The sequence below is a fragment of the Nilaparvata lugens genome, chromosome 2 (genome assembly GCF_014356525.2).
Source record: "Nilaparvata lugens isolate BPH chromosome 2, ASM1435652v1, whole genome shotgun sequence".
NCBI classification, from domain to species: domain Eukaryota; kingdom Metazoa; phylum Arthropoda; class Insecta; order Hemiptera; family Delphacidae; genus Nilaparvata; species Nilaparvata lugens.
The window spans coordinates 69907315-69929542 of NC_052505.1; the positions used below are offsets into that span (position 1 = coordinate 69907315).

At 34.0% G+C, this 22228-nt stretch overlaps 1 protein-coding gene across 1 annotated transcript; it reads left to right on the forward strand.

The window, feature by feature from the left end:
• Positions 1-2493: 2493 nt before the first annotated feature.
• Positions 2494-20630, forward strand: LOC111049308 (presenilin-1). Its single transcript, XM_039421576.1, has 10 exons — positions 2494-3186; positions 5050-5240; positions 7185-7326; positions 8003-8070; positions 9079-9299; positions 11919-12017; positions 12496-12558; positions 13591-13761; positions 19165-19277; positions 20285-20630. The coding sequence occupies exons 1-10, from the start codon at positions 3025-3027 to the stop codon at positions 20438-20440; spliced, it is 1386 nt and encodes a 461-aa protein (XP_039277510.1). The 5' UTR covers positions 2494-3024; the 3' UTR covers positions 20441-20630.
• Positions 20631-22228: the final 1598 nt, after the last annotated feature.

A 22228-nucleotide genomic window follows, 5' to 3' on the forward strand; every position in this document is an offset into this window, starting at 1 on the left:
TTCTATTTGATGAAGATATTATTATCCAATGATGATTTATCATTAGATTCAATATAATAATCAATATATTATCATTTTATTTAATGAAAGAAAGTGTACTTTTGAAAAATATAATTAATAAAATATAACAGTTGTTAATCAACTGATGTTAAAAAACACTATAACTAAGTCAGCGTATTGTCATTTCAAAACAAAAACCGAACCCCTAACCACCCTTTTTACATTTAAAACATCAATAAACATAACTATTTGTAAAAACCTTCAATCCCTTCCAGCATATTGCGATTTCAAAGCAAAATCCTAACCCATATTTCCACCTTTGAAATATCAAAAAGCATAATTCTACCTGGACCCTAGCCCTTTCTAGTATATTGCAATTTTAAAGAAAAAACCTAACCTAACTTTATGGAACATTATTAAATATAATCCAAAAAAACCTAACCACTAACCCCTTCAAATTTAATAATTTAGTTTTCAAAGCAAAATCCTAACTCACTAACCTATCCTTTCACATTTGAAACATCAAAAAACATAACTCTACCCAGACCCTAGCCCCTTCTAGCATATTGCAATTTTAAAGCAAAAACCTAACCTATCCCAATAAAACATCATTAAATATAACCTAAAGAAAACCTAACCCCTAACTCTTTCACATTTGTTGAACGACAGAAGAGGATAGCAACACCATTGCAAATCGTATACTACCACTATAACGTTGACCTCACTATAGATACTCAAAGAATACTTTTGAATAGCTTTATATAATTTTATATTTAGTTTTCAAAGCAAAATCCTAACTCACTAACCTATCCTTTCACATTTGAAACATCAAAAAACATAACTCTACCCAGACCCTAGCCCCTTCTAGCATATTGCAATTTTAAAGCAAAAACCTAACCTATCCCAATAAAACATCATCAAATATAACCTAAAGAAAACCTAACCCCTAACTCTTTCACATTTGTTGAACGACAGACAAGGATAGCAACACCATTGCAAATCGTATACTACCACTATAACGTTGACCTCACTATAGATACTCAAAGAATACTTTTGAATAACTATGTTATAACTGTGACTGTTGCTGGCCGTTACTCTTTTTCTGAGACAAAGAGAAGCTGCTTTCTGGTCAAGTTTTTCTTCTGTATGTATATTAATGTGAAAACAATGATTGTGTTCATGGGAGGTTGCGGTACATATACGACTTCGATCAAGGATACGGGAATGCGTTCGGTAGGAGCTTTTGACAGTTCAGGTACTGGTCGCCATCTTAAGGTACATACAGACTTTCGCTCTGCTCCGCAACCGAACGTCACTCGAGCAGATCGATTGATGATCGACCGGGGAGCAAAAGTGGATCGACCGGGGAACGCGAGAAGAGCTAACATATTCCATAACGTTCATGATGGGTGCGACTGACGAGCGGGGGCGGAGCGACTGCGATACGATGGAGGGACGAGAGCGGTACGAGGGCGGAGCGTGCTCGGAGCGGGTTGGAGGCGCGTATATGTGTACACAGCTTTAGAACAGAGTGTAGTGGTGCATGCTCACCTGTAGTACCGCGTACATGCTCACTTGCACCGCTCAAAAAGTATCCATAAAGCCAGTACCAGGATCAACGCTTCTTATTGGTCGAGAGTTAAAGCGTTAGTTGTCTGCTGTTCTGTTAGGTTATGTCTTCACATCCAGAATCTATAGACTAAAAAAGGATGAGGTGTATGAAGTAAGTATTTTATTCCATTAATGGAATTAATTACAGAATAGTCGAAAAGCAAGAAATTTATTCATTATTGGCTGGTAAGTTTATTAATTTTCAATTTTATCGACCATTCTACTATACTAAGATGTGTTTATGTTATCCATTAGTCAGAATACTATATTTTGTTGATTTATTCCAAGCCAGGATCTATCCAGATAAATGTCTGGATAGTAGACATGAATCAAGAAACTTCAATTATCAACATTTTTCTAATATTTCATAAAATGTATTATTCATTAACACTAATTGCATAGAAAAAGTAGTAAAATTTTCATTGATGATAGCACGAGCCATCATTAATTATTAGAAAATCTTTATAAGGAAAAAATGATTAGCCTAGTGCTTCTATAAGAACTAATCAATACTCCAGCTTTGTTGTAATAAGATAACATAGTCAAAAATAGTAATATTCACCTGATGTAGCCAACATTACATTTTTGATAAGGTCTGTTGCAATGTTGCAACCTACATAAAAAATAGTATTGGCTTGGACAAGCTTGTATAATAAATTTAAATTTTTTTTCGAATTATAAATTAATAAATATTATTGATTCAATAATAATAATTAATAACTGAAATGATTATATTGATAACACCTTTATTATTTTGTCAACACCGCTCTGTAAACGATATAATATTTCAAAAGTACGCGCCAAAAGGTGAACCAGAATTCGATTTTCGTTCATTGGAAGCAAGTATAGTGGTGCACCAGTCCCGTGGTTTCTGGTTATTGCTCACTTCGTCGAAGACGTACATGCACCGCAACCTCCCATGAACACAATCATTGAGTGAGTGTGTATTTTATAGTAGTTGGGAACTTGGGATGTCAGTGTTTAGTTTAATTTATTGATTGGATTATTGTTTTTATTTATGCAATATTGAGGTTGCCTTAAATATTTACAAGTATTATTATTCTAACATTTTAAAACCATGATACTATATAGGTAGGTGGCCAACTCTTTAGTAATAATGATTCAACTCCAGCTAGTTTGTGTTAGGTTATGTTACCGATAATAGGCTTACATAAAAAATGTATTTTGTTCTATAAAAAAAAATTTATAACTTGTAAAATTTCTTTCCATTTGCAAAACAATTAGTAACAGTGGGCTTAACATGTTCCTCATCCACTGATAAAATATGGATGTGTTGATCTTTTCTAAAAACGTTTATTAGCGGTGTTATTGATTGTCGACATTTGTCTGTAAGAAATTTACTTTCTATTTAAAACCTGGTAAAGGTATAACAATTGAGATTTTTAGTTACGAATGTCAGATAGTGATTACGAATCTTCCAACGAATACACTGCTTTGATAATGGATGCTCATGTTGGTGAAGGAGTAAGAAGCTCAGATGTGGTAGGAGATAGAATTGGAAGGAAACGCCGTCCACCAAATCATGGAGGCGCTTCAGGCTTCAATAATGTTCCTGTAAGTAATGTCAAAACTCTACTTTTATTCATTAGGCTATTAGTCTGTTATAAATATTTTTGGACCTACACAATTAAGAGATAATTACAATACTATTAGTTCTGTGAACAGTAGACCTCACGCAGTAATCTCATCCACAAGTACCAGATGTCAACTGTTTTAAATGTTAACAAACTCAGTTCACGTTTGAATTTGTATTTCATATGATATAATTCATCCAGTTCCGTGATGATCTTTCTATCTGATGAAAATTATTTTTTTAGAATCAAAAATATTACAATTTCTTCAGCATTATTTAGTTCATTTGTTTATTTTTGTCCACCTATTAAATTAGTTTTTTCAAATGTGAGAATATTGATACGGTGCAATAAATATTGCAAAAAAATATTGAAACCAAAGACCTTAAAGCTGCGATTAGACCAAATTTATTAAAAAAAGTTAATAACTCAATCCTTTTAGATTATAATTAGATTGAACATAATTTATCATACACATGATGAACATAACCTATATGTGTTTGTCAACTTCAATCTAATAGGATTAAGTTATAACCATTTTGTTAATATCTTTGGTGTAAACCCAGCTTAAAGATGCATACCTCTTTAATGTATTTGAAACTATAGACCTTATACAAATACAGCAATAGACTGGCTTCTCCACACATCTGTGTAATCACTTGTCAGCTGATTTATAATGAATAATTCTATAGTCTGATTTTTACCTTAATATTGGCGTATCAAGGAGGCTCATTTTTCCTTTTATATTATCCTTGAAATACAACATTTCCAAAAACCTTGTATATACGTCGACGCGCAATTCAAAAAGAAACATACCTGTCAAATTTCATAAAAATCTATTACCGCGTTTCGCCGTAAATGCGCAACATATAAATATATAATCATTTAAACATTAAGAGAAATGCCATACCGACGACTTGAATCTTAGACCTCACTTCGTTCGGTCAATTAGTATTCCAGTTTGGTCTAATGTTTGATCTAAGTCTTCACACATTATTATTATGCATCTTGCTTACTTCTATACTTAATATATTTTGCAAATTCAATTTAAGCTCACTTTTATCATAGAACACTCATCGATCCGTTTATCAAGCTCCACGCATTGAACCTACATCAATATTCATCATCTTTAGAAACTCATCAGCTGGTAAATATTAGGCTACGAGATTTTTAGAAATAATCTCTTGTTACGATAGAACATGTAAAACCTCAGGTTGGAACTAGATTTATATAAGAAATGGTACCAATTCATGGATTGATACACTGATTTACTGTTTGAGGAACTTTGAAGTAGATATTGGTTTATCGATTAACAATCGTTACCTACCTCAAGTATCTCGGAAGTTGATATGGTTTATAGATTGATAATCTTTACCTACTTTCAAGTATCTTCAGTGTAAAACTTGAAGGTTAAAATTTTACCAAACTAGACTTTTTTACTAATTTTAGTAAACTTTGTAGGTTGAATAATTTTTCAAGAATACTTACTTGAATACTTGAAGTGGTTGCCACTACAATAATTTGTTACGGCAATAAATTAATCAATTAATACTTTAATCAAATTATAGGCCAACCTACAAGATTGTTGAACAGTGAATCATATTTTATAGAGGAAAAAACACTAGGTATTTACAAGTCCACAACACTAACTCATTATTTTACTGTCAAACTAGTCGTTCATAAGAACACAATTTGTGTAATTAATCCAAATATGACTTAATCTAACTGTGACAAACAGTTTTTCATTTCTCTTTTGAATTTTAATAAACTATCATCCTGTTCTTTACTGTTTCTTCATATTCTAAGATGAACAGTATATTAATTTTCAAAATAAATGGATGTTTAGGATGGCGAGCAAGGAAGCAATAGGGGCCAGGCGCAAGGGGCCAGAGTGGAGCAGGAATGGGACGATGAGGAGGAGCTCAAGTACGGAGCGGCGCATGTCATCAAACTGTTTGTGCCAGTCTCCCTGTGTATGCTGGTCGTCGTTGCTACCATGAATACTGTTGTATTCTACAGAACTAAAGATATGTACTTGTGAGTATAGCCTACTCATTTGCCATTCATTACACCATATACATAGTTTTTGGATTATTGCAAAATTATACCCGTTAAATAATAATATTTTCCCATGTCAGAATTCTAAATTAAAAATTGTTTATTGTTGAAAACATTACAAAATGTCACAACAACGTCAAAATCGCATCAACTACGGTATTCAGAAATTGAAACAAATTTAAAAAAACTTGAGCCCGGTTGCACAAAAGCCGGTTAATTTTTAACCGTGATTAATTTTACGAGAACCAATCAGAGAAAGCCTTTTTGATAAGACGGCTTCTCTGATTGGTTCTCGTGGAATTAATCACGGTTAAAATTTAACCGGCTTTTGTGCAATCCGGAAATAGATTCAGCTATGAGCTATAGATTCATTATAAGCAATATGTTACAATCCAAGTTCAAATTTCCAACCGATCCAATTTTGGCATGCGATCCTTGGTGTTAGGTCAAAGACAATTTGGACTTGCTGCATATAATTACTGTAAAATTGTAGATCTGAACGTTGCTTCAAAATCAGGAATTGCCAATGAGTGTTTCATTTTTCATGTACACCGTGATCCTATTGATTTCACATAGTATACTATAACGATCATCTTTGGAAAATGATTTGGGCTCATAAGAAGTTCATTATTATCTATACTCCTTTGTTTCAATTTGGCATCCACATTTAACATTTCATCAATAATCGAAACAGTTGAAAAATGTATCATTGTTGAATATTTAACTTTGAGAATTCCTAAAAGAAAATATTTACTTAAGCGATTATTCAGCATGTAATTATAGATATTAATATAATTTATTGCTAAATGAAACTCTTGTAACTTTCTTTATTATGAAATGCCGTACACTAGTAGTATTATTGCATAAGAAAGAATATTATTCAGACTATAAAATGTATTTTCAATTGATATCCATAATCTTCATATTTATAACAATTCATATAACAATTTAAAAACTATTATTATTGATTTAAAGAATATTTACTTGATTGGTTCATTACTTGATTAAGTCTTAGGTCGGGTCTTGTAGTGTGTAGGGCTGTCTTTAGATTGATTAATGATCTTTAAATCGTCTGCCGGTTTGCCGGCTTTGACCAAAGACGGTCTTTCCTTCCCCAACACTATTTTGGTCGGGTCTTGTAGTGTGTAGCGCTGTTTTTAGACGGCAGACCGTCTTCAATAGCTCGTCGATCTTGGCCGAAAACTTGAATTGCGGAAAAATGTTTCATAGAGAAATTGTGATTTCAGATTCGGATTCAGCGCCCTCATATTAATATTATTTTTGAGTAATGCTTTGCGATTACTCAAAAATAATCAAAATTGAGGATATTTTGGATTGGATTTGATAATTATTAGATCACTATAAGGTTGGCAGTATTCTTGTTTCACTACAAGTATAGAAGTAATCAATATTATGCCTTTACAAGTTATCATTTTTTATCATTAATATCATATAAACGTTTTAACCAATTTAAATAGTAAACTCAACTATATTTATAAAGTATTCTACTTTATGATTCAACGAGGTTGAAGTCATGCTATTGAAGAGTGACTGAACCAGCTGCTGTCTCTTTTTCAAACCAGTTCTACTATTCATGTACCTTCCTTCACAATGTTACCAACCCCCTTGCTGTTGCCAACAGCAAGATGTCTGGTCTAAGGTCTGGTCTTGGAGTGTGTTGAACCATTCCAGACGGTCTGCTTGTGGCCTAAATACTTGAAACGGTCTTGGTCTTAGGTCTGGTCTTGAAGTGTGTAGGCGGCTTAAAAAAGATCGTAGAAGACGGAATATATAATAACAGTAATTCCATTTAATGATACACTTTTATCTCATTATTCAATCAACTCAGGCAAGTCACACAAGTAGAATAAGCCTTTTCATTATTAGTACAAACGTTTACAATTCAGTATTCACATTTTCCAGAGTATATACACCCTTCCACGAAGAAACTCCTGATGCTGGCTCGAAAATTTTTGATGCTGTGGCCAACGCATTAATTCTACTGGTGGTCATCATAATAATGACAGTGATCCTGATTCTGCTCTACAAGTATCGATTCTACAAGGTGTGTTCAATGCTTCAAATCTATTATTTCAGTTGTCAATCTGAATCTTCCAAAAATCATTCTCTATTTGGTGACACAAAATAATTACAGGCGCACGAGTGTATTGCAATTTGATTGTAGGTTGATAATTATCAGCCGAGGAAAACCAATTATGTACCGAGGAATAATTCGTTAGGGTTTCTATGTGATTAGGACTGTTTTAACACTTTCCTCCTCATCTTGCATACAGCCACCTCTATTTATAAATAAGCCGTAGATTTTAACTTTGTTCTATCTAGTTCAGACACTGTGTTATTTTTACGTGTATACAAGTAACATAGTGTCTGAACTACAAAAAAGCTATTATAGTGTTTCGTCATGCAAAGCAACATTAATTTCATCGATTTTACTTTAACTACTCGTATTTATAAACCCAGCATAGAATAAGCATTGCAGGTGTATAAGTGAATCCAACGGTGGAGGGGAGGATACAAAATGGAAAACTGTTTAATTTTATATTAAAAGCACGTTCACAGTCAAATCATGTACTGAAAGTAATCCTGGATTGTCTATTGATACAAAATTAGGTTATTTAAGAACCTCCAATTTTCACCCGTATAATTTCGTCCTGCGAATACACATTGAGAGTCAAAAACGTTTTTGAAAATGTATAGTAACAACTTTAATTTGATTTCAGGTCATTCATGGATGGTTAATAATTTCGTCCCTCATGTTGCTTTCTATATTCTCTTACTTATATTTAACGTAAGTAGATCGTTTTATTCCTTCAACTATTTAATATATTGAAGTAGGTTAAATATTTCAAAAAAAAAAAAAAAATGAATGTGTGTGTATATTGTGAGATTGTGATTTTAATGTTATTTGTAAAACGACTGTAACATATACTACTTTTGAACTAATTTTTAACTGATCTGGAATCGCTATGCACTATTCTCTTTGCCAATTATTTACTTTATCTTGTAATTTAGATGATACTTCATTCTCCATGATAATATCTTCTTGGAAAGTTGTATGCACTATTCTCTTTGCCAATTATTTACTTTATCTTGTAATTTAGATGATACTTCATTCTCCATGATAATATCTTCTTGGAAAGTTGTGCTTGTTTGAAAGAATCTTTGCGTTGCAGAGAATTCAGTTGACTCTCGATAATACAAACATTTTATAATATGAGGTAAATCCCTGTTCCCTTGAAAAACTAGATAATTCGAAGAAAGTCAATATATTTTGGTAATATGAAGTAAAATACAGAGTCTAGGACGACTGTAACATGCTATAATTAGCAGACTACTTATAGAAAGTCTGTTTATTGTGAAATACAGTAGGCTCTAACTGTTGCATCATGGACTAATAACGAAATCTACAAATCTTTTCTCTACAGTTGCATTCTCAAACCTGCTTAATTTTGTAATGTTGAGTGGTTGAGCTCACTTTTGGAGGAGTATTTCAAGCATTTTCTAATTAATGTTATCGATAAAAACAAGGATAGATTTATTCAAACTCAACACATTCAAGCAGAGTGAATTCACAGACTTTAGCAAAAATACCTATAAATATATATATTTTTATTTTGATTTGAACTTATCTGGAATCGCTATTCTCCTTGTCAATTATTTACACTCTCATAATTTAGAAGTTACAGTACTTCCTTCTTAAAATACTGATGCAAGCTTGGAAATGTCTGCTTTTTAGAAAGAATGTTTGCATTGTGGAGTCGTAGAGGATACATAGTTGTTTTTGTTGACTGTTTAGGGAGATACTGCGTGCCTACAACATAGCGTTGGATTATATTTCACTGACTGTGCTGATGTGGAACTTTGCGACGCTGGGCATGATCTGCATCCACTGGAAGGGTCCCCTGCGCCTGCAGCAGGCCTACCTCATATTCGTCGCCGCCCTCATGGCTCTCGTCTTCATCAAATACCTGCCCGAGTGGACCACATGGGTTGTGCTCGCAACTATATCTATATGGGGTAACTAACCACTCTGTTATATATAATATGTAATATTATGGGGAAGAACACCTTCAGCGAAACAAAGCCTTCATTTGGCAAAAAAGGGAATGATAATAATATTATTTGGTCCAAGCTATGATGAAACTTGTAGGAATTTATTCTCTGAAAACAAAATAATGACTGCCATGTTTGTTCTTTTTTATAATTTAATCTTTGTCAAGAACAATATGCATTTGTATACTCTGCAATTCACTCCTACAACTCAAGGCAGAAAGACCTCGTTGTATGACCTAGGGTTAGGCTACACAAATCTATTAGAAGCCATAAGTATCAGCGAATTCTTTTGTATAATAAATTACAAAGTAGTGTAAAAAGGTTACCAGCAAAAAAGGTTTTCTAGAGTAGTGACTGACTAAAGGTAAAAGTTTTCTATTCTACTGAATGAGTTTTGCAATATGAAATCTTAGCAGAAATATATGCAATTATAATCTTAATCTACAACATGAGTTGTATTATGTTTTAATTGTTGAAGATGCTTATTGCTTTTTTGTAAAGTTTTCAGCAAATACAATTCATGATTCTAATCAATATAAAAATAATAATATCGAGTGACGTGGCTGGTTCGGATCTGGTGTCAGAGTTTTCAGGTTGGCATCTGATCAATTTCAGGGCCTCTGACATGACCTAACTACTGTTATTAGGCAGCCGAGGGCTCAACTTGTCCATCCAAAACATGGGAGTGGCAGTGGCCCGGGAAAAATATATAGCCCGGACCGGGATTTGAACCCGGGTCTCTCTGAATTCTTTATTCATTTATACAATACATCATACAGTACATCTTCAAAATGATAGGGAGAGAAAAAATAAGGTAACCTTGAGCTATTCCTCTCCCAAATTTAGATAAGGTCCGAAATAAGTTAAGTCTTGCAGTTGTTTACTTCACAAAATTTTCAGTCCTTAATTAATTTCACAAAGTAGATTTTCAAATTTAGATGCTTCAAAATCGAACATTGTTATCATTGTTTGATATTCCTATCTCAATTTTTATTGAATTTTAAAGCCAGCATCTAATCTACTCCACTACGGCCACTCCTTATCAAAGCATGAAGCATTTAAAACTTTAAATTGTTCAAAATTGTCTGAAATTTTCTTCTTTGAAGCACTTGTAACAGGCGCATTGCTGGGCCCAGCTTCACTAGTCTGTTCACTAGTCACCGTATTTCTATCAGTAAATATTTTTTAAACTTATTTCCTCTAAAATTTCTTTTAGATTTCCAACTTTTTTGTCTTGGCATGTTTTATTGAATGAAATAAACTGTGGAATGGAAAATAGAATCACGTAACCTAAAATTCACTTCACAAGTCACAAACACCAAGTCAGATGTAAACAAATAAACATAACATAGTTACACTGGATGACTAGATTTCTATTTCACTGGAATGTCAGTGATACCAACTTGAAAAGCAAAGTAACATGTGGTTACAATAGAATAGTAAAGTAATTTGAATAAATTATTTACTGTCAGTGTAGCACAAGTAAAAGCCTACAATGTTGTATATTTTGAAGAAAATACCCAAGCAGAACATTTTTGAAATCTTGCTAGAATCGTTTCCAGTCTACATAGAATTGTGATTCAGACATCATTGGAAAGCGCACATTTCGAACTACATAATGAACCAAAAAACCGAGAAATGGTAAAAAAAAAGTGATTATGACTTGAACTACCCTTAATTTCACAAAGTAGATTTTCAAATTTAGATGCTTCAAAATCGAACATTGTTATCATTGTTTGATATTCCTATCTCAATTTTTATTGAATTTTAAAGTCAGCATCTAATCTACTCCACTACGGCCACTCCTTATCAATATCAATATGTTATTGTGGTTATATTGAGTAAAACGATCCGCAACCATATTTTTTTCAAAAAATGTCATGATTGCTTTTGTTGGTTGATAACTGATGGTTGTACATGCAATGAATAATGGTGGTGTTTAATAATTATTTTTGTTGGTTAATAACTGGAGATTAATTATGTGATTAACCATTATCAATCACCGGAAACCTGAAACTAAAGTAAAGAGCAAATTAGTTTACTCTGAAGCACTAAAGTAGAGAGCAGGAGTAAATTTCAAATTTAGCATAAGGATTATTCAATTCCTACCAACAAGCAAGTTTCGCTTTCATTTCTTTGTTTTCACTGAGTCAAGGAAAATAAAAAGTGTTGGTTTAAAGAATATTATTTTCTTAGCATTGATTTTTATCAGATTAACTTTGCATAAAGATTTTTGTTTTCTGTTTTTCGAGAGTTTCATTATCAACCTATCTAAATGTTAAATTTTTGGTTTTATTTTGACTTATAATTTAAAGATTAATGATTTGGCGTAGAAATCAATATGTACATAAACTACATAATATTTGGACGATTTGAGACAAAATAAACAAATAGAAGAGTTTTGGGCAATAGCCTGTTTTTCTTTTCTGACTATTGTATTGTTTCCTCTATCCAATCAGTGAATAAATACTCCAATTTAGGAGCCATCTTGTAATAAGTTATACTTGTGTAGTATTGTAGTCATGATCTATCCTTCTATTATTTTGTGTTTGAACTATGTTAATTGAATGACCTACTTGCCAGATCTGGTGGCTGTGCTGACGCCTAAGGGTCCTCTGAGAATTCTCGTTGAAACGGCGCAAGAACGAAATGAACAGATATTTCCTGCTTTGATCTATTCATGTAAGTATTTACTCAACATTTTTCAACTATTTTCCAATTTTAATCTAGTTAGGTTCAAGTTAGCATAAGGTTGAGTTAAATACATTCAAACTGATACAATTGAACTGTATTATTAATACAACTCTATACCTTTTTTCTGTTTCATCATGACATAATTCAAAGAAAATTTCAAATCTAGCTTCTGCTCTTTTTCAGGATCTAGTCAGTAAAAATAAATCAGTATATCTTTGCTCATGTCTCTTTATAATACATTTGTGAAATTCTATTTTATTTTGGAAACTAATGACATTGATAGGAAGATAAAATGTATAATTTTCAAAGTTTACTCTATTGGTGGAGGTGTGTGTGTATTGAGCAACTTGAACCACTTTTAAGAGTTTTGTCAAAATTGTAGTCAACTGATAACAGCACATAGCAAATTCTTCATCTTGCCTTTCGTAAATCACAAGTTCATTCTGTTTTTTAATGTTTGTTCCAGCGACTGTTGTTTACAGTGCAGTTAACGTAAACTCAGACTCTCCGCCACCTCCTGTTGATCAAGGTGATTAGAAATATTGATTACATTTATTAGTTTAAACTAGTTATTCTGTTGTATCTTCTATTTTAAAATGCATTTTTATGGGTCGCATTGTCTATGAAAAGCGTCTATCAAAAAGTCGCTCAAGTGTTTGAAATTTTGATCCTTGAGGTGCCCTTATGCGCGCCTCTCCACTAGGAAATACTGAAATGAAGTGCATCTAACAGGTGATTCTTATATAACATAATCTCATGAACTTATAGCATCTTGCGAAATATCACTGTGAGGACAGTTTAGTTGGTGATGATGGTTGAAACTAAAAATTAGGTGTTTTTCACAATACAAGAAGCATTATTGTCAGGTGTACCTGGAAATCTATATGAGATAGAGCGCTCTACCTTGTTTCAGATGTAGAGCACAAAATTACGCCCATAGGGATTTTGAATTATACATCTAAATTGTAACAATCGGAAGATATTGTTGATCAAAAACTAAAATTCATCAAAGTTGATTTTTTCAAGAAATTTTACTCATTTTTGAAAAATTATATTCCATATTCATTGGAGATGTACAGTCCGAATGATCTCATTTTGTTCAGACTTTTATAATCTAAAAAAAGGCGAGAGCAAACTTTTCTGTCCGATTACTGGATTTGGATCACATAGCTGGAAACTGGACCAAAAATACGAGGTTTCATGATCACTCTTTATCTAGCACAAGGAAATTTTGCATGAAGAAATTGGTTCTGGACTTCTCTCATGTATCCAAATAATATATTTAAAAAATCAGAACTACAATATAAATATGGCAAGTACACCCCCTTTTTTATGTTTGTATTGACTGGACTGTAATATTTATCACTTTAACTTTCAGGTAGATGTCAATTTTTGTTTTATTTTATTTTCAACTTCAATTTAATTTATGCTTTCGTAACCAACCACAGTCAGATGAGTCTCACACCTCATGCATTTTTTGTAATTTGGTAGATTAATTTGACTATTGAAAATGTAGATAGGAGTTTGTTGAGCTGTTACTTGAAGTGATTGTGGTGGCTAGGATGTGAGGACCCGGAGAGCGGATTCACACGAGACTGGGTGGCGGGTCAGGCGCCGATGCGACGCAACAGAACGGTGACCACCGACGGCCGCCAAAGTGGAGGACCACCCCCCAACCACCCGGCCCCGCCCCACCAGCCCATGCCCAGGGAGTTCGAAGATGACGAAGAACGTCAGTACACTTCAACTACTTTATAGTCTGTGTAAAATTTAAAAAGTCCGAAATTTTAGGGGTTTTTGGGGGTTTTGGGGTGAAGCTGCCCTCTGGCGTGTCAGCAAATTTCAGATTCGAATTCAGCGCCCCAAAATACATATAGAACCGTCGAGAAAAATTTGTCGGGGCTGCTTCCGCAAAACGACCATTTGACTGGACTAGACTGTCAAGTACTAACAATGATGTGACCATAGAAACTTGATTAAAGTACGAAAAACCAAACCGATCATCATTGGGAAAACAAAATAATTTGATTGAACATAATTTTACAATAGCATATGTACATAAAATATATATTCATTTCATTAGAAATTGTTTTAATTGAATTCAAACAACTACAGTGAGATTCACATCAAACCGTCAGCATTGGTAGAATGGGAAGCGTTGATGTTATCTATAATGAATGCTGAGAGTGTGAAGTGAATATAGTGTCTATAGTTTGTGTAAAATAAGTTGAGACTTGGCCCTCCATCCGAACAAATTACAGGGTTGCCAATTCGTGTAAAATTGCAACTTTCTCAAATTTGTCTCAAGTAAAGTCATGTAAGATGGGTTTAAGGCAACGTAGCTTACGAAGCATGTAATTCTCTTTTCTCTCATTTGAGACCAATATAAAGTTTCTATCATGTATCTCACTCGTTTCAGTGACTCGTGAATAACAGTAAAATCCTAGAAATAATGAGAAAATAAAAATAATCATTTTTCCAATTGGCTGTAACTTTTAAACGGTATTGAAATCAGAAAAACGATTTATGAGAGCGAAAAGAGGAGAAAATTCTCTACAACCTTGACTTCTTTTTTGATTTTTTATCTGAAGTGTTTCACAAGATACGCAACTTTGAATAATTATGTGAGACTGTGAAAATGATTAACATATCACAAATTTCTCGCATATTCAAAATTGCATATCTTGTGAAACACTTCAGAGAAAAATTCAAAAAGAAGTCAAGGTTGTAGAGAATTTTCTCCTCTTTTCGCTCTCATAAATCGTTTTTCTGATTTCAATACCGTTCAAAAGTTACAGCCAATTGAGAAAATAATTATTTTCATTTTTTCTGCGATTCCACTGTTATTCAAGAGTCTCTAAAACGAGTGAGATACATGATAGAAATATCGCATATTTCTTGATTTTTTAAACAAACGTATCTTATACTTCACGATTATATTTCCACAAAATTCATTTACCTCACATGAGAGAGGAGATTCTGTTCTTCAAATCAAGACCAAGTTCCATTTTTTATCATTTCGGGTTTCCGAGATACACAGTTTTGAATATAGAAATTGGCCATTTTTCTGTGTATTCAAATATGGACCAAAATACACCAAAAGAGGAATTTTTTATTTTTCCATCAAATTTTAGTTATGATACATGATTTTGAACCGCCTTGACGAGCTAAGAAGAATGATCTGTAGTACAAGGAGATCTGATCATTCTGTCAAAAGTTTTAAGTGTTTAAAGTTTTGATCCTTGGCGTATCCTTATGACGTACCCCCCACTAGGAAATACTGAAATTAAATGTTTCTAACAGGTGATTCTTATAGAAAATAACCCTCGTGAGATGATTTCAGCCGAAATATGTATTTTTTTAGGAAGGCCTTAAAAAGGTATTATAATAAAAAAAATGTATTTTGGCTGTAGAACATGATTTTCTATTTTTAGGTGTATTCCCCCTTCCTTCACTACTAAATTCGAAAATTCCTAAGGAATCCTGTTCAGAATTAATTGTTCATTCACGTGAGGTGTGGTTTTTATCTATACTAGAAAAATATTCTAGTTGTATAGGGGTAGAAGTGGTAGGTTTGTATAATAATTTTGAAAAACCCTTGAAAAATACCCCTTTTTTGAAATTTTGTAGCTCCGGAACCAAAAATGGTAGAATCCTGCGCGACCATTCAATTTATTGGAAATTTTATTATCTTTGATTTTGTAAAGAATGATTTTTCTCCAAAAACTCGAAGTTTTCGAGATAAAATGGTAAAACTAAAAAAGTCCGAATTTTTAGGGGGTTTTGAGGGTGAAGTCAAAGGATTAACTGCACGGAAAAAAATGGAAAATTTTCAACTCTGGCGTGTCAGCAAATTTCAGATTCGAATTCAGCGCCCCAAAATACAATTATTCTTTCGGGGCTGTTTCCTGAAAAACGACCATTTAACTGGACTAGTCATGCATAGAGCATCTCAGGTTCATGGCATTAATAAAACTATCTTATTAGAATAAGATGAAAATGGAGTGCTTTTATTCATTATGGAACGAATCTACCTATTACTTAATATCTGAAACTAATTTTAGACTTAGTAGAATTGATGGTGATGTTGTGAAATCTCTCCATAATAAGAAAACAAAGATATTGTCAAATTTCACTATAATATTTATTAAAAATCTGGTGTGGCGCACTCATACAACTTTCCTTGCCGTTATGAAAATTGATCACCTGACGCTAGTGTTCCCACGCATCTCAAGTCTACTATTCAAAGATTTGAGCCAGCTGGTGACAGGGCGATAACGCTGGAGACACACGAGGTATGCTATCTCTTCATAGTGAATCATTTAATAGAATCAACAGTTTGCAATTGGATAATCACATTTTCTCGAATTTCGAGCTTATTTTTAATTTTACGTGAAAATGTTACTGAACATTAATTGTAGAGATTCTCATGCTCAATCTTTTCCACTCGCAATTTTGACGTGACAACGTCTTATAAATTGGTTTGCCGGGTGACACTTCAAGAAACTGCGTTACGTTCCCACGTTATGCGCTCACAATGAGAGTGAGTGAGAGCGTTCGTTTCGGTTCACGGTCGTCTGGAAAGAGCACGAATAGGAGCAGTGGCCAGCAACACAGCAGCAATCCGAAGGCATTCACCTGGAGAGAGAGTGAAACGGAGCAGTCAACCTGCGCAGGCGCCGCAAGCAATCTCCTGCGACTGCGCCTGCTTAGGTGAATAAGTGAATAGGTTATTTTAGTAATCACAATAATGCATAATCACATAATCATGCATAAGTGAATAGGTTATGTTGTGGTTCAGTGCGAGATTCTTTGTATAAATTAATGTTTTAAATATAATTCTTTGTATAAATAAATGTTTTAAATTGTTACTATTATTTCATCCTTCTTCCTACTACATGAATGAATATTCACATTAAAATTATTTTACCACTCAAGTCGTTGTCATGTAAAACTTTCGCCTGTATACTGACTTTACAGGCAACCATGCAATTTTTTTTGTTTAAATTGTATCTGAAGCCTGATAATTGATAGTCTAAAATCAAATAGATGGGGCGGAGCTCCTAAAACACACACACATACAGACCAATACCCAAAAACCACTTTTTTGGTCTCAGGGGACCTTGAAACGTATAGAATTTTAGAAATTGGGGTACCTTAATTTTTTTCGGAAAGCAATGGTAATAGGACAAGGAAAGTAAAAACTTTAAAACAGTACCATGGTTTCACGTTTACCAACGCATCATCAGCTGTACTGATAATGATGTATCAGCTGTACAGTACAGCTGAAATCATGGTAAACGCTAAAATCTGTACGGTAAACGTGAAATCATGGTACTGTTTTAAAGTTTTTAATAAATATTCAGTGAAATTTGACAATATCTTTGTTTTCTTATTATCATTTTAGACTCTGTTGGCCAAAATACTGATTGAGGCTGAACTCATGAACATTGGCTTGAATGCAGTTCAGTTGGACTTCAATAATTACTCTTTGGGATGAGGTCTATCAGATTTTGTAATAGAATCAAGAAAATATAATTTCAAATAATGGGCGGTGTGAATAAAAACGAGTACGACGAGTATTTACTTACAAGTAAAGTGTAATGAGTATTTAAACTCCAAGTAAACCGATGTGAATAAAGCGTCGAGTTTACTTGTGACCATGTACTCGCCAACTCGAGGGTTTATTACGAAGTATTTACTTGCGAGACAACTGAATTCACAAGAAAGGCAAGTAAATACTTGTAGCGCCACACAGACTACTACGCATCATACCTGTTGTTACTTGTTCTGTTTTCGACGCTAAACGCTGATTGCACATGAGTGCAATCTATAGCACCAATGACAGTCGGAATGCGAAATTTTGAAGCTCAATCCGCCCTTGTCCTGATCTATATCTTCAATATTGCGTGGAAATCTAATCCAATCTTCAGACTTCGACACTATTTATTCAATACACTTGAAAATGTTCTGCTGGCGGTACTTCTTTCAACCCCCATGTCGTTGGCAACACCACTTTGGAATCCTGGATCACTAAGGTATCTCAGAAAATTTTCCATTTTTTTTCCGTGCAGTTAATCCTTCACCCCTTGCATCAGTGTTTTCATCAAGAAAGTGCAAAGTGAGAAAATCTACGTTTTTGCTCTCAAACCGTAATAGTCCCTTAGATAGATCGGGACTTATATCACGCCGGTCTCTATAACGTTTCACACCACGCAAGTTCATAAATGCATCCATCTCTTGTGTACAAGTACGACTGCAAGTCTGGGGTCGGGTTGACTTGCGAATGGACGAGTATGTGACGAATGGACGTGTTTACTTGCGTTTATTCACACCAAAATTGGCATTTTTCGGGGGTTTACTAGCCTCTCAAGTATTTACTTGCGAGTAAGAGTAAATACTTGTTTTATTCACTTCAATTTTGACGTTTACTTTTCATTCAAGTATTTACTTGTCCTACTCGTTTTTATTCACACCGCCCAATGCTTTAAAAAAAGAAAGCCAATTATTAAATTGTTTCAATTGTTGTTCTGGAGGCCAGAGAAGAAAACTGTGATACTGTTTAGTAAATGATGAGTTAATGGGTAGTTCAACTAGTCTATTTTTTTATTAAAATTTATAAAATACTACTTAGGCTGAAAATGCAGATGCAATTGATTCGATAAATGATGCTTTAACGTTCCACTGTACAAAACAAAGTACACACTATGCAATTAACTAAATTTAAAAAGTACCAATTTAAAAAAGGCCAACAAAACTTGGAACTTGTTCACCAGTTCTATCCTTCAAGGGAATTTCTATTGTTATTGCAATTTATTGTACTAAAATTACCATGCGTTGCCTTACTGCAAATTGTATGGTTAACATAGACTGATATTTATTGTTGGACGATAATAATTTTTTTGTATTGTTCAATTTTTGTAACACGACTAAATGTAACATTAATTTCCAACTGGCCCAATAAAACCTTGAAACTCAATCAACAAAAACACTTTTTATTGATTCAGAGCTCCTGAGCTCCAAACCTTACTAAACTTTAGAGTACCTATTTCAGAATATAATAATTTCCTTTTTCAGTATTTTCAGTCTTTTTATCGACAATCCAATGATCAATAATTGTTATAATTTTGTTTAGGTGGTGTTAAACTGGGACTTGGTGACTTTATATTCTACAGCGTTCTAGTGGGCAAAGCTTCCTCTTATGGTGATTGGAATACCACCATAGCCTGCTTCGTAGCTATTCTGATAGTAAGTCTATAATAACTTTTATTGTATGACCTTTTCTTCTATTCCGTTTCTTTCTTACCAATTTCTTGGTTTGTCCCCTTTCTATTCTCATCCACCTGATTTGGAAACTGGAACTTTTTCAGTCTTGATTTATGCTCTTGTTATGTTATGTTTGAAGACAGATTTATGTTTACGTTATGTTATGATTATGTGTATGTACTCTTATATTTGGGACGGATTCAATGATCAATGATCACAATGAGGTTCAAAGAACCTCACACTTCAACCGAAGCTTATTGTGTGTCCTAAGTACGTTACTTAGGTAAACCAATACCTGTGTCTCCACACATCTGTGTAATCACTTGTCAGCTGATTTATGATGAATAATTCTATAGTCTGATTTTTACTCTAATATTGGCGTATGAAGGAGGCTCCTTTTTCCTAATATATTATCCTTGAAATGCAAAATTTCCAAAAACCTTGTATATACGTCGACGCGTAATTAAAAAAGGAGCATACCTGTCAAATTTCATGAAAATCTATTACCGCGTTTCGCCGTGAATGCGCAACATATAAACATTAAGAGAAATGCCTCACTTCGCTCGGTCAAAAATCCCATTCATCACCTGGTTGCTTGCATCCAAATAGAGCCCTTCTCCTTGGCCCTAGTCTCTCATTTAAAATGCACGGAAAGTGGAAGTGATCCGACATCCGAGAGTGACGACGTTTGGGACAGGTAACACGAGGATCAGCTCTGTTTATTTGCACGGTTCGTAAAACGTTATCTTTCCAACCTAGAAAACGTCCCAAGGAATAGTACGTTTTCTGTGCAGTGTAGCGAAAAATATGTGATTCAAAAATTCCAGATCTGTTTCAAGGCTTGAAAGATGCGGTTTTATGAACTTTTGTAATTAAAAACAGTTGATCTCGATTTGCGATTCGTAAAGTTCGGTTCACAAGACAATTTTATGCTAGTAATTTATTTTAATACATTTTCAATTCGGTAATTGAAAAATGTTTGTTTTTAGGGACTGTGCCTCACTCTTCTGCTGTTGGCGATCTTCAAAAAAGCACTACCAGCGTTACCTATCTCGATCACTTTTGGCCTGATATTCTACTTTGCCACTCGAGAGATCGTCCAGCCGTTTGCAGACATCCTTGCTACTCAACAGGTCTTTGTCTGAGACCAGATTCAATAGTCCTACACGGTTTTTTGTGTTGATTGATGCCTAATTCACGTAATTTATAATTATGTTGGTTCAGATTAATTTTTATATTATTTTTCCAATTTGTGTATTTTAATATTTATATTATTACTGATCTATAATGTACCAGCCTTTAAAATAATAAAATTATAACAATTGTAATACTTTATCGTTCTTTATAATTCCACTTTTGTACACTATTATAATCACCCATCCACCATCCAACAGCTATGCGAAATGGTTTCGTCAAAAATTCCACCCCTTAACCAAGGACAAACAACAACAACATGCGTCCGAAGATGTAGAGGAGATTCCTTAGAGGCAGTCAGGCGTAAAAGACAAAAAAATCACTGAAGCAACTTCAACCGGAAGGCCTGCTTCCAAAATTCTTGTAGGTCGCTCATCATGTCAGTCACGGCCAGTCCTGACCATGTTAACGTCGAGCAAATAAGTTTCGTTTGCCGCCCTCGGGGGCGACACCTGGTGAACGGCGAGTTGGCGGTCGTCGACGTCCAAGTCAAACCCCAGAACACATTCAATTAACCAGCGCCAGAATTTCGCTTCAACATAAGTGAAATCTTCGAAAGTGATTAATTGAAAACCAAATTCTCAAAATGTAATAATAATTGTATAATCTCTGATCACCGTAAATCTCTAAAATCGTCCAAATTAATAATTCAAAAATGAAAAGTTTTATTAATACATTTATAAGTTATGTCAAATGGACACTTTAATAGTATATTACGCTACAAGCACAGAAAGTTAATGTTTACGGTATGAGGATAGTTTCCCGGGCGAGGCTTGCCGAGCCCGGGAATATGTTATCCGAATACCGTAAACACCTTTCTGAGAGAGTCGCGTACGATATTTTTCGCCACACTACAGGTATAGCTGACGCCAAAAAGTTAGGCGGTTTCGTGGGTCTCTTTGCGTCCCAATAGCTGATGTTGTCAAGTAGAGTTGTCATCTAGCTTGGCTTATTTTTAAATCAAAAGAGACAATAATAATATATGCATTGCATCAGCTGTGAGTAGGTTACACCATGTGACCCACGAAGCCCCCTAACTTTTTGGCATCAGCTATATAAGAATAATAAATCGAATAAGAACGTTTTATGAGGGGGGGGGGAAACTTTGATGTCTCATATCTCAAGAACCAGACGTCGTAGGGTACTCAAAGTGGGGTGAAAATTTCTGATCTCACCCTCCTGAACACAATGCACCATATTGCACAGTTGTCCAAACTCATTTTCAAAAAGCGCCGGAAAGGTTACTATTTCTGGCCTTAGCCAGAAAGAAGCATGTTCTGACGTCAGACGAGAGTCGTCTGCAAACAATGTCTTTTAGATCTACGTAGGGACTGGAAAACACCTGCTTTCTGTGCAGTGTGGCGAAAACGTATTTTTCATAATTTGTATCTTTATTTTGTGTTTCCTATTTTTGCATTTTTCATTATAATTTATCTAATGACTCCAAATTGTCTTAATATATTTCTATTTGTTAGTCGTTTGAATAGACTCCCTCCCTTTAATCGATTGATTGAAGCAATATAGTTGGGAAAGATAGTATAATTTACATCTGATTGTTGTTGCCTTCCAATACATGGTTTTCATATTTGAAAAGTTTTTAATTTCATGTCTCCATTGAATAATTAGCTGTGGTATTTATAATAGTTGTTTATAAAAATCTCAAGGGGCGTACACTAATAATTATTATCGTAGCGCCTTGGCTATTTGTAAATTTAAAATTTTTATTTCTAATTTAACCA

Bases quoted from the DNA above. Each gene is read 5' to 3' on its own strand.
- LOC111049308 (XM_039421576.1), top strand. From the start codon at position 3,025: ATGTCAGATAGTGATTACGAATCTTCCAACGAATACACTGCTTTGATA. The intron at 8,071-9,078 runs GTAAGTAGATCG...TTGACTGTTTAG, and splicing joins TTCTCTTACTTATATTTAAC to GGAGATACTGCGTGCCTACA. The intron at 13,762-19,164 runs GTCAGTACACTT...AATTTTGTTTAG, and splicing joins GTTCGAAGATGACGAAGAAC to GTGGTGTTAAACTGGGACTT.